This window comes from Vigna unguiculata, chromosome 2, assembly GCF_004118075.2.
Source record: "Vigna unguiculata cultivar IT97K-499-35 chromosome 2, ASM411807v1, whole genome shotgun sequence".
NCBI classification, from domain to species: Eukaryota; Viridiplantae; Streptophyta; class Magnoliopsida; order Fabales; family Fabaceae; genus Vigna; species Vigna unguiculata.
In genome coordinates this window covers 29878512-29891544 of record NC_040280.1, presented here as the reverse complement: position 1 = coordinate 29891544, position 13033 = coordinate 29878512, and the positions used below count along the sequence as shown (strand labels likewise).

General features: G+C 27.9%; 2 protein-coding genes across 2 annotated transcripts; one reads left to right on the top strand and one right to left on the bottom strand.

The window, feature by feature from the left end:
• Nucleotides 1-790: 790 nt before the first annotated feature.
• Nucleotides 791-3703, bottom strand: LOC114171516 (ADP-ribosylation factor-like protein 8a). Its single transcript, XM_028056485.1, has 6 exons — nucleotides 3465-3703; nucleotides 2683-2764; nucleotides 2546-2578; nucleotides 2310-2431; nucleotides 1369-1530; nucleotides 791-1225 (listed from the first exon to the last, which is right to left on the bottom strand). Exons 1-6 carry the CDS (start codon nucleotides 3500-3502, stop codon nucleotides 1108-1110), a joined length of 555 nt encoding a protein of 184 aa, XP_027912286.1. The 5' UTR covers nucleotides 3503-3703; the 3' UTR covers nucleotides 791-1107.
• Nucleotides 3704-8293: 4590 nt separating this feature from the next.
• LOC114174215 lies at nucleotides 8294-10984 on the top strand. The gene is made up of 9 exons (XM_028059006.1): nucleotides 8294-8516; nucleotides 8641-8822; nucleotides 9024-9299; nucleotides 9425-9483; nucleotides 9581-9617; nucleotides 9734-9805; nucleotides 9906-10056; nucleotides 10161-10328; nucleotides 10401-10984. The coding sequence occupies exons 1-9, from the start codon at nucleotides 8337-8339 to the stop codon at nucleotides 10758-10760; spliced, it is 1485 nt and encodes a 494-aa protein (XP_027914807.1). The 5' UTR covers nucleotides 8294-8336; the 3' UTR covers nucleotides 10761-10984.
• Nucleotides 10985-13033: the final 2049 nt, after the last annotated feature.

Sequence of the window (13033 nt, the reverse complement as noted above, 5' to 3'; positions counted from 1 at the left end):
TTAGAAAATCCGATAACCATAAAAATACACCTATTATCCGCAAGGACACCTTAATTTAAAATCAGGAAATTCTTAGGAGATAATAAGAAAAAAAAACACACTTATCTTTTAAGGTTGTCAACATTGATAGGTTTATTTATGTTCACACATGATTGTATGCGCTTAGTGCAACGGAATGGAAGGTAAAACTATCATTTTATACATATTTTTTAAATAAACAAATAATGCTTGAAAATATAATCTCTAAACATTTTTTTAAACAAAATAATAAATAATTTATTACATTTTAATTTAGAACTCCTATAATGAAATTGTTAACTAGTCGAAACTTCACTGAAATTAAAGGATTGAAAAGAACAACTTTTAAAATTCTTGAATTAGGTAACTCTTAGAAAAAACAACATAGTTTCTATTAAAAGGGCTGACCCCCTTTCGCTAAAATTTCCTCCAACTTTTAATACAAATTATATTGGTGCTTAATTGACAAAATTTACAACCTTGCGTGATACAGTTATGATGAGTACCACAACTCAATGATCTGGTGTAATAATTAATATATATATATATATATATATATATATATATATATATATATATATATATATATTTGCCAGGTATTTGGTTGATCATGCTTTTTCGCCAAACATCATCATACATGGAGTCAATAAGTCGATAATTTCATTCAATATGAAATTAGCGAAACATAAGAATAACCTCAAACTTATTATTATTAACCATTCGAAACAAATAATTGAACACAATGAAAGCAGCTGAATTTGGGCATGTTAGATAGTTAAAATAAGGACATAAGAAATTGCATCATTAGAAAATAGGTAATATCTATTCCTCCGCAAATACAGTTCAATGAATTTTAATGATATGGCTAAGCCTATGACACACACTATGATTTACTCATCATGTAACCTTTCACATGTATGTCACCCCGTTTGATTACCTACCGGACAAGAATGATATTATATTACAAAGCATCTGACAAAAGGAAAATAAACCAATCAGCAACTGAGTTAGACATGCAAACGCCTCTAGTAAATCCATAAATGTATCAACCAATAAATTACACTAGAGTTCAAAATAGAAAGAAGCAGTTCAGCTCTTCGATTTGGAATGCTTTACAAGCCAGTCTATAACAGAGTCAATGTTGGTCGAGTTTTTGCACGAGATCATGAAGCAGCAAACTTCCCTGTCAATGATTGACTTCAATTCCCTGCACACCATAGTATTTTTCAGCAATAAAGTAGTATGAACACATAGGAAAGAAAATTGAAGGAGAGAATGAATTATTAGAGTTCTATAACTTTCTACAATTAGTTTACTCCTTTATTGCTTCATACTTATATTAGGTCTTACATTTGGTCAGTCAACGCTTGCTTAGAAAGAGCACCCGGTTTGTCAATCTTGTTCCCTAATACCAACAAAGGAATGCCATTCAATGATGGTTTGCTCAGCAAATCATGAAGCTCACTTCTTGATATGCTAAGATTATCGGCATCGGCAGCATCAACAACATAACTGCAGAAATATGGTATGATGTTTAGTTGCTAAGTTGAACAGATTCAGCATTAGACTGTTAGCTCAAAGTGTAAATTTAAAACAAGGAACAGATCCAATTATACAAGTGCAATGGATCTAAGAGACAGAATTCTCAACAGCAGCAACTTTTACATCCAATGAACATTGCATTGAAATATAACTAACGAAGTCTTTTCAGAACTAAACAATAGCAAAAGCATACAGATTAAAGTTTTAGGTCCTTGACCTATGGTAATGGAAGGATAATAAGTCTGCGTACACCCCTTCATGGATGGACAAGTGATTATTTATAAATACAAATACACCAGAGAGGAACCCTTTACTAAGGCATCTAAGCAACAAGTGGTTTTGCATCACTGTCATAGATAAATGAAGAACATTGTTTGGGTTCAAGGAAGAAAATATAATCTCAACCACTAGTTATTATCAAACGAGACTTATTCTGGATGTATCATGTATCCAACTACAACAAACACAAATAAACAACTACGCACTTTGATTATCAAACAACCATGAAATGCAACAAACAAACACAAATAGACCTTATATTGATCACTAGAAAAGATTCAAAAACATATAGACAACATGAAGACTGTACACACAAGTTCATTACCAATACAACTTATACATTAAACATTTATCAGTAATTTGTATTAGTATAAGCATGTAAATTATACCCCTGCGAGAAACATGCATGCATGGGTGCGAGCACATAGGGTGAGAAGAATTCAGAAAAAGATAAGAAGTTCGTTACATACACAATAGCAGAAACTGCACGACAGTAACGTTCCCACATGCTGCGGAACCTAGGCTGCCCACCAAGATCCCATAACTTTATTGTAACATTCCCTTTTGTCACTTTCCTCATATTGAATCCCACCTGAAATCAGAGAACAACGAATCGATCAGGATGTTATTTGCCCATGATATATAGTGAAGTCCATAAAATTGAAAAAATGGAGGAGATAAAATTAAAAGCATTTGGTGAACTTACAGTAGGAATCATGTCTTCACTATAGCCACCAGTCTATAAAACAAAAAGAATAAGTATAAGAGATATTGTCAGTTAGTCAACCTTAAAGATAAACAACTAAATTGCTAAGCGAAAGCCAATGTGATTATTGTACTTACAGCGACTACATTTACAAGGGAAGTCTTTCCAGCATTCTGAAGTCCAATTAGAGATAACTCCATCTCCTGCTTGAAAAATAGGCTGCAAACAAATTTACAACACAATAAGCTCTTGTTTTCTTGATAAAAGTGATTCATATACCTAAAAATGTATAATTCAACTTTCAAGTGTAACCTAAACTAAAAATTTGTGTCATTAAAAAGAGAAAGCAATATTAGGGCAATCAAAAGCAATTTAAAAAAGCACTAATCTGTTTCACACATAAAGGTATTTGGAAGTGTTGGACAGAAAATCTATACAGCTTCCATACCAATAAGCTTCCGTCCATTTTTTCGCCAGTGATTTCCATATCTACCTTTTATTCCAAAAGGTCAAGAAAACATCCTTCTCCATTAATTGAAAAATGAAAAGATTATACACACACAGAGACACACACAAATTTCCTATCCAGAAGTTCCCCATACTTCTCCAAGATTAAGAAGGCGATAACTAGAAAATTTAAGATATCTCGTTTGAAACAAAACGATTCACGAAGCTTATGAAAGGTGAAAACATTTACAAATCGCGAAACATTACTCACATGATATATAAATATTTGCATTGAATACAAAAATATTGTAAATCAATACTCAAACATTAGAACCATACATATAGAATTAACATTACAAACTATCAACAAGAAAAACACAAACACAAGAACCCTGAAAATTAAAAGACCATGAGTGATGCAAAGAGCCAATCAATGCGAAAAAGCCCGAGTATTTTGGTTAAAAAAGCTTACCTGCGAAGCCAATTGAGAAAAGCTTCCCACAATCCCATTGGTTTTTGTTGAAGACAATTCTGATCGCAAAATTATGCAAAGAGAGAAAGAAATCAGATCTCCGATTTCTCTCTTGGTAGACCAAAAAGAGAGAGAGAAATGCAATCCAATTCACCTTTTCTCTCTCAAACCTATTCTTCCCTCCCTCCGTTTTCACTCCCTATCGAACTCACTCTTATATATAAAAGATACCAACCGCATTTTATCTTTAGTCTTTAATAATATAATATCTTTTAATATCTTATTTTTATGGTTTAATATTTTCTAAGAATCTACCTGGATTAACCATACCCAAACAAATCATTGGAAACCCACCATCTTTTATAATTGGATAATGCAAATAATAAGTATATATTCAATTTAAGAAGTATGAATTGAATAATAGTTAAATTAAAAAAATATCAAAATATTATCTTTATATTTTTAAATATTGTTATTTTCTCATAAAAAAAATCACATATTGTTATTCAAATATAGTACGTATATATAAAAAATATTAACAAGTTGCATCCAATAAAAACTAATTATTTTAGAGGTTTTACGTTTTTTAACTACAAAATTCAAATTTAAAATAAATTTGAAAAGATTGCAATTCAGTTTCAATGGAACTAATTAATTAACTTATAAAACGTACTAGACTTAAATATTAAAATATTTTAAAATTACTGTAATATTATATATATATATATATATATATATATATATATTGTTTTTTTAATGTTACTCTTTAGTGACTGTTTCTTAAATTAAAATAATTAACTTATTAATTTTACTTTCTAAATAACGTTTTTTAATCTAATTATTTTTAAACTAAAATAAATATTTATAATAAAAAATAATCTACAAAACAAACAAAAGAGTAAATTATTTATTATCTTGTTGGTATTTGAAAAAAATTAAAGTAAACACACCATATGGATTTTCGCTCTTTATTTCTTATTTTGGTAACGGTTTTTTTTATATATAGTCTTATCTTTGTAAATATAGACTATTTTATTAATTATTTTATATTTTAATCTTATAAGGTCTTTTTATACTTGTTTTCTTACAATATATCTTTTATAAATTTAATAATAATATTTATATTAATAATAGTATTTTATTTTAATAATAATTAGAATAATTAATATTTAATTGTTCATTATTATTTCCACTAGTATCGATAAAATAGATATTTTATTAAATAATTTATTTTAATAATGATTATATATTTATATATAATTATTATCTATTAAATTTGTATTGTTATTATTTAAGTATGTCTATCACACATACCAAATTTAATATGTAAAATTTATAATTATAATTATAAAAAAAAAGTATTCATCTTTAATATTTTTTAAAGAATAATATAACCAAATAGTAAACATGTCTTAATATAATAATTGACAACAAAATCAACTGAAAAAAAAATCTCGCAAAAGAAAAAGATAACTGAAAATGTGATATTAATTCAAGATAATAAATTAAGAAAATTTCATTTCTTTTGATTAAAGTAAAGGGTGAAACTTTAGTAAATGAATATAAATTTGTTATTACACTTATAGGATAATAGGATAATGTATATGTAAACAAGACATATAGAATAACCGATCTTTAGAAAATATTTGATTAAAGAAAATGATATTTTAATCATTTTTTTTTTGACTCATTTTTAATCTACTATTTTTATTACCATTAAATCATTTATTCTAATTTTTAGTAATGATGTGATGTGATGATCTAAGGATGATGAAAATGGTGAATTAAAAATAGATAAAAAAGGTGAGTTAAAATATCATTATCTTTTGATAACATTTTTTTTTTGAAATACTTAAAGAAGATAATGGGTAAGTTTAAACTCGAATAAATATATATGGTAACAAATATAAGAGATAGTTCTTTATGAATTTAAACTAATTTTGATGCTTCTAATTTGAAAAAAAAAAGAATATACCTACTTTTATTTACAACTTTATGTATTTAATATTATCAAACATTAAAACTGATATACAATTTGTTAACGAAGTAATAACACACATAAAAAAATCACCGACTAAAGTTAAGCTTCCAATTAGAATAACAGGCTCTCTTTATCGTATCATTATTATTATCTTATTTTATACATTAGTATATTATATCTGGTACAACATCTTTCTCTTTAATAGTTATATAATCTGTTAAATAAAATAATATTTCCAGTATAAATCTCTGTTATGATTTTCTTTTTTTCAGTCATTTGGGTCCATAACAATCATATCAACGGCACCAATGTTATTGGACACAATGAAACAAGCATTTACATTGAGTTTGGGTTCGACTTCACTTATTTTAGTACCACAAAAAATACTCTGTCAGTGATGGTTCGGATAAGATGAAGAACCTGCCCAGAATTGAATGGGCACTTCTGCCTTTACTCCAAACATTTTTTCAACACTTTCAAAATTATTTCAAAAATAACATTTTGGTTTTTATTCTCACCAACCCGCATTCTTAAAACAGATTTTAAAAAAAATACCAAATTTTGAAATATGAAACAGATAAATATAAATATTTTTTTTTTCATTCTTTTAACCTTGTTTCTGTAGGTATTAAAGAACTAAATAGAATTAGAAAATAGATGAAATTAAAAAATAAATAAAACTACAAACTCAAAAAATAACCTTTAAATATATATATATATATATATATTCTTTTGTTTTTATTCTATGTTTTGTTTATTTTATTAGTTTTTTAAAATTTTCTTAATATATTATTTTAAAATATATATATATATATATATATATATATATTTATATTTGTATTGTTTTTTTTGTATATAATATATTAAGAAAATAGATGAAATAAAAAAATGAATAAAGTTAAAAAATAAATAAAATTTAAAAAATAATTAACCTTTAAACTAAATTAAAAAATCTAAAAGAATATAAATATAAATTAATATATATATATATATTGATTTATTTATATTTTAATTTATAAATAATGTACTGAAAAAATAAAACTAATAATAAAATAATAAAGAAAAAAGAAATATATAGATACATGTATCAGATTTCAAAATCTGGTATATATATATATATATATATATATATATATATATATAATTTTTATCTTTTTATCTTTTTTTTGAAATCGTTGTTTATATTAATTGGATTCCGGTAATTCCCTCAACCGATTTCGAAATATGGTATTACCTAAATTGATTCAAAATCTAGAATTACTTATATTATATTGGATTTTGAAATTTGGTATTTGTTTATGAAGGGGTGTTAATAAAAAAGTCAAGGATTTATTTTAGATATTTTAAAAAAAAGTTGGGATATAGAAGTAAAGTTGGAGGTGCATGGAGAAATCCCTAATTGAACATGAATGAATTTTGGTTCACAAGTGAAGTGACAGTCTTGGGCTTTATTATTCAATAAAAGTCTAATAGGCCAATCGATACACATGATAACTTTTCTAAAGTCAAACACCAACTCAAAAACTCTGATAACTTTTCTGATTACTCCTTTTTTTTATAACTTTCGGATGTATTTGCAATCCTTTGTTTCGAGTTTTCCATTTTTTTTTATATTTCAAAATTATTTAAAGAATACAAATTTAGATTATAAAATAAATTGTCAAAATTTAGTTGATATCTTATCGATTTTTCTTTCTATATAGATTTTTTTTTATCTCTGCTTCTTTCCTAACATTCTTGATAATAATGCTTCCTATATTATTCATATTACGTGGTGGCCACCTTCATTGAATTAATGTGGCTTCTTTCAAATATTTGTGTTTTACATATAAATGTTATTCGACGTTATTGAATGGTAAATTAAATGCACCCTACCCTATCCGTTCCTATTACTATGAAATAAATAAACGCCGTTTTAACGGAAATTCTAAAGTTTTATTAAAAACATCTTAAAAATATTAAAGTATTGTGTTTTTAATGCTCCACATAAAACAACACAAAAAAAATGATAATCTGAACTCATTTTAACCTACATATGACTTTCCTTCATAATTTTTTTTCCAATTCTTTTTATAAATACTTTTAGAAACAAAATGAACATTCCATAAACTAAAATTATAATATGAACAATAATTGAGATAAGTTATACGAGAATATTTCTACAAATTAATTAATATATAAGTCAATTTCAATTTATAAAACATTTATTTATCTTCTAAAAGTTATTATGTCTCTGCGTAGCATATTTCTTATTACACATCCGATTAGACCGATACATAACTTCAATAGTATTAATTAATTGTTCGTTTTAAGCATCTCTATAAAAGTTTAAGCAGAACGCAAGCTATTTAATTTAAAAAAATAAAAGAGAATTTGTGTATAACTTTTCATACATTTAAATTACGTAAATTATGTAAAGTGAAGGGGGGAGTGAAGTGCAATGTCAGATTCTAAAGAAAGGTATATATGCAAAGACTACTTTACTTTGTTCATTCTGTGATGTGTGTAGTTTGAACTAGCAAGTTGTAAAAAGAGAACCGAAAATAGAGATAGCAAAGGTGAGAAAATAAAAAAGGAACGATACATAAAAATAGAGTAAAGACATGCATGCATGCATGCATGGAGCAAACAATTAAAAGTGGTCAATTTCTTGCACTTGATGGAGCAACTATTTCGGCTTCTGATTCGTTACCTCCATCTCTAACACTGCCATTTGTCCTTCCTTCACTCTAACAAAAATGTTGAACTAAACCATGCCACAAGCTATTCTATTCTTACCTTACCTAGTAAGTCACACTTCTCACACAAAAAGTTGTCACTATTTTGAGTCACCAAATGTCGTCTTTTATTTTCCCCTTCGCTAAAAAACCAGAAAAGAGACTAACTCTACCATGTTCAACTCAACCAACCGCTTCTTAGTTCTTCTTTTCTTCTTCTTCCTCATGTTTCAACAAACATCGTTCTCCTCAGGGTCCCACGTTGGTGAAACAACCTTCCATAGACCCGATCCCTTACAACATTTCAAAGACTACAATGGAGGTTTCGACCTCCGAAACAACCATTACGTGGCTGTCAGTAGTTGTTCACTTCAAATCCTGTGTTATATCTTTATCTTAATCTAAACTTTAGAAAACAATAACGTGTTTGTGACCATGATATGTATGTTTACTACACTTGCTTTCTGATCCTTTTCAGTCTGCGGCATTTACAGGAGTCCATGGATACGCATTTGCCTGCGTTTGGTTGCTATGTGGTTTGGTTTTGGCCATTTTCCTTATAGTGAAGTGTCTATGCGGTGGCTCTGCTTCATTAACCTGTTTCGACCATTACCATCTCCACATTTTCTTTCTTCTTCTCTTCTTCACATCTCTCGCCATGTAAGTCTCCCTTTTTTAATTCTCCATTTTAGAGAAATTATTTCATTATCCAACATTTCTATAGTTTCAACATCACCACATTCTTTATTGTAAATTGACAAACTGAAAAATCGTGGCATGAAAATCCATTTAGACTATACAAACAAGCACGTAATATTATTACACAAAATTGCAATTGAGGCAATTTGGGTGGTGTGACAGAATTGCTTCAAGTTTTGTCATCACAACGAGTCAGAAGACCCTAAAGAGGACAGAAAAACTGAAAGAATCTGTGGTAGGCATAGGAGAAGATGCTCTTGGGACCCTTGGCAGAGTCTTAAAAACAACGAATCAAATGCAGTTTCTTTTGCTTCCGTACAATCCGCAAATGTCTGAGTTTTTGAATTCCACCACTCAGAACCTCAGAACTAACTCGCGTGTGATACGCCGTTTTATTGACAGAAGTGAACAATCATTCGACCAGGCCACTCATACATCGTATATATGTTTTCCCTTTGAACATCCCTAATTTCATTTATGCTGATTGTGTTTGTTGCTCTCTAATAATTAATTCCAACTTTTTTTTTTTGTATTTCGTATAATTAAATGTGACATATATATAGGTATGTAGCACATTTCGTTGTTCTAACTGTCAACTTGGTGACACTGGTTGCAGCAATAGGTACCAATCATTAAACAATTGGTTACGATGCTAATTTCCTTAAAGTATTGGTTGAGATCGATTAATTATTTTCTCAATTTGCTGTTTTTTGACTCAGTTCTAATGTTGCTGCATTGGCGTCCTTGGTTTATAATGTAAGATAAAGTATCATTTTCCACGTAATTTCTTAACACTTAATTAATAAACAGTGTAGTCTCTCTTTTCAGCGTTACGTTATGCATATGAATTTTATTTTCTGCATTATTTTCAGCATAATTTTCTTCTTTTGGATCTTAACAAGCCTGTGCTGGTTCTTGACTGGCTTTGATTTCTTCCTTCACACGTAAGTAGCTTAACCTCTCATCATTGTTGAGTCAAATTCTGATGCGAGAAAAAGAATCCTCTTTTCAAGTCTCACGACGCAGTGTGAACTATGCATGCAGCTTTGTAGAAGATGCATGCACTGCTTTCGAAGACTTCGAAAAAAACCCACAAAACAGTAGCCTGGGGTCGATGTTGCCGTGCATGAATGAATCTTTCTCTGGGAAATTGATAGCTCAAATTGGCGACACCATCCACAGATTTGTAGTTGAGGTAGAAAATTTGGTTTCTTCATTAAGAATTATAGAAGGGAATCAATGAATTCCTTCCAATTCTAATGTGTTGTTACGTTCTAATACAATGATGTTGTGTCTCAGTTGAATTCAAATATGTCAGTGATTTATCGGGTCTTAGGAGTTAGTGCAGAAAATGAAGAAGTAATTGGAGTCATAAAAATTTGTGACCCTTTCCCTGGACCCTTAAACCTTAACTACATTCCACAAAACTGCCCTCAGAATGCCATTAGGATTGGTGATTTATCAAAAGTAAGTCTTCACTGAACTAGTTACTCTCTTGTTACTTTTTCCACATTCATAATAAAAGGCGTTTTGGTGTAGATTCTTGCAAAGTTCACCTGTCACGAAAAGGGCACAGGAAAAGAATGCAAAAAAGAGGGAAGATTTCTTCCTGAAGCTTCATACAACATGGCTCATGCCTACAGCAGATCCATCCAGGATTTGCTGGATATATATCCAGAATTGCAAAGACTGTCAAAATGCACAGTTGTGAAGAACAAAGTTGCTGAAATTGTCTCAAATCAATGCAAACCGATGAGAGTTTCAACTAAATTGTTATGGTCAAGTATGTTGTCTCTCTCCATTATTATGGTAGTCTTGGTATTCACCTGGGTGGCAAAGGCTCTTCAATGGGGAAGACCACTTTCTATATATTCTAGGACTCCACCATCATCAACATAGGAATTTTATTCATTTTCAAAGTTAAAAAGGTAGAATATCAGATATAGCTAGGTGCAGTTTTTTGCTTTTTTTTTTTCCTTTCTAGTTTTTCCAATTTCAGCCATACTATCAAAGAAAATAACATTGTGCTGGTCGTAAGACAAAGTTGGAGAATAATGTAAATAATTGGAATGATTTGTTTTAATTGTGAATATTTCATGTGAGAAAAAAAATAAAGATATATATTTCAGTGTAACGACAGTATGAGTTATATGGTACTGGTTTTACGTTTTATCGTGAGTTTTTCTTCACTTATCTGAAGTTAACAATATCTGTTGTCCCTATGTTACATTACAAACTAAGCTATTTTAATAAAATATTAAAAAAATCTATTCATTACTAGTTTTATTTTAAAAGCATGAAAAATGTTAACGCATTTTTTTTTTCAAAATTAGCCACTAAAATTTATTAAAAACATAAAATCAAGTAAAAAACAATTACTAGCACTCCTCAAAGGATATATGGTTCTTAAAAGTGTTATTTTTAATGGAGAGAGGCAGAGATAGTTTATATAAGATTTTTTATTCAAGTGTTTGTTGTATAAAAACTTGGTAAAGTATTTGAACCATTTTTTCGATAAACACTAATTTAAGGAAAGATATGAAAAACAAATTGTATCTGACTTCGTTATAAGTTAAAATGATCTTATATATGGATTAGATTTTTTTTTTTTGGAAAAAATATTTAAAAAGTTTGTACAAAATAATTTTTGCAAAAGTTAAAAATAAAAGTTGAGAGAAAGCATATGAGAAAGCTATTACGACTTCATTTATTTATTTATTTATTTTTTTGTATTTTTGTTTTTCTAGTCATCTTCATAAAAAAATCATATAGAAATACTCAATCAAGTTATATCAACTTTTTCTTGATTGTGAATTTTTAATTAATAATCAATTTTTAGATTTAATCATATAAATATTAGTATGCAAACTTTTTATCCTTTTAAGTGAATTCATTTAAGTAATATTGATTGAGTAAATATATAAGGGTAGTTAAGTTCCATTATCAAAATAATTATTATAACTTGTATATAAAATATTTTTAAATGATAATTAGTTAAGAGTAATTTTATATCCATGTCAAGATTTAAATAATTTAAGAATGTTAATTTATCAAATATTGTTACAAACATTTTATTAAACCATGAGTGGCTTGAGTCAAACATAATTAAGAAAATAGTTAAAAATATTTTAGTCCCTAATTTTTTTTTGTGAAAATTAAAATTAATTTCGAGTTAATGGGGTTCTTTTTATTATTGTATGTTAATGTATTATTCCGTAATTTTAAATACACTCATTTATGAATTATAATAAATTTTTATTTATTTTTCTAATTGGCACATGTTAACAAGACTATTTTCACTAGAGATGCCAACACGGCGGCTCTCTTACTTTATTTGTTGGATAATATCTGTCTCATACTTGTTTTCATATCTATGTGGATATCCATTATGCTATACATATATAATTTTTAATATTCATCGATATCCACGGGTACTCGTGGATATTTATTATTTTTTTAATATTTAACAGTATATTTTAACTAGAAATTTAAATAAAATACAATACATAACATTCATAAGTTTCAAACAAAAATAAAGTTCAAATAATTTATTTAAATAATTTGACTGATAATTTATAAAAAAAATGAAAATTTTCTAAATCAACTGATAAAAAATAATACATTTAAAATTAATTTATTAATATTTTAAAAATATTTTTTCAACCTAATAGGCGAATATAAAAAATATATGAATTTGTTATTCACAGTTATTCATCAATAATATTCATTCCGTGCGTGTTACGGATTGTATCCTTGTATCTGCATATATCTAGCGGTAGAATTTGTTAGTCATCCATAGTTATGATCATTAAAAAAGGACCAGCTAAGTCAAGTAATTAAACAATTGCACATGAAATGTGCGTTTTCAACCAATACCAAAAAGTCATCATGAGACAATAATACATTTATTTAATACGAGAATGAGTAATATTAGCAACAGTTGTACTGTGATTTTATGTTAACGAAATAATATATTACCAACATGTTATGTTACAATTAATTTGGCGAGAAAGTTGGATATAAATAAATTCACGTAAATATAGTCATCATTATCATTTCTCAAAATAGAAAATCCTCAGATTCACCACTTTCCCTTTGGTGTATTTTTCTAATTATTTAAATTTTGCTTTATATTGCTCCACAAAACTTCACTCAAATCTAAATCTAGGAAA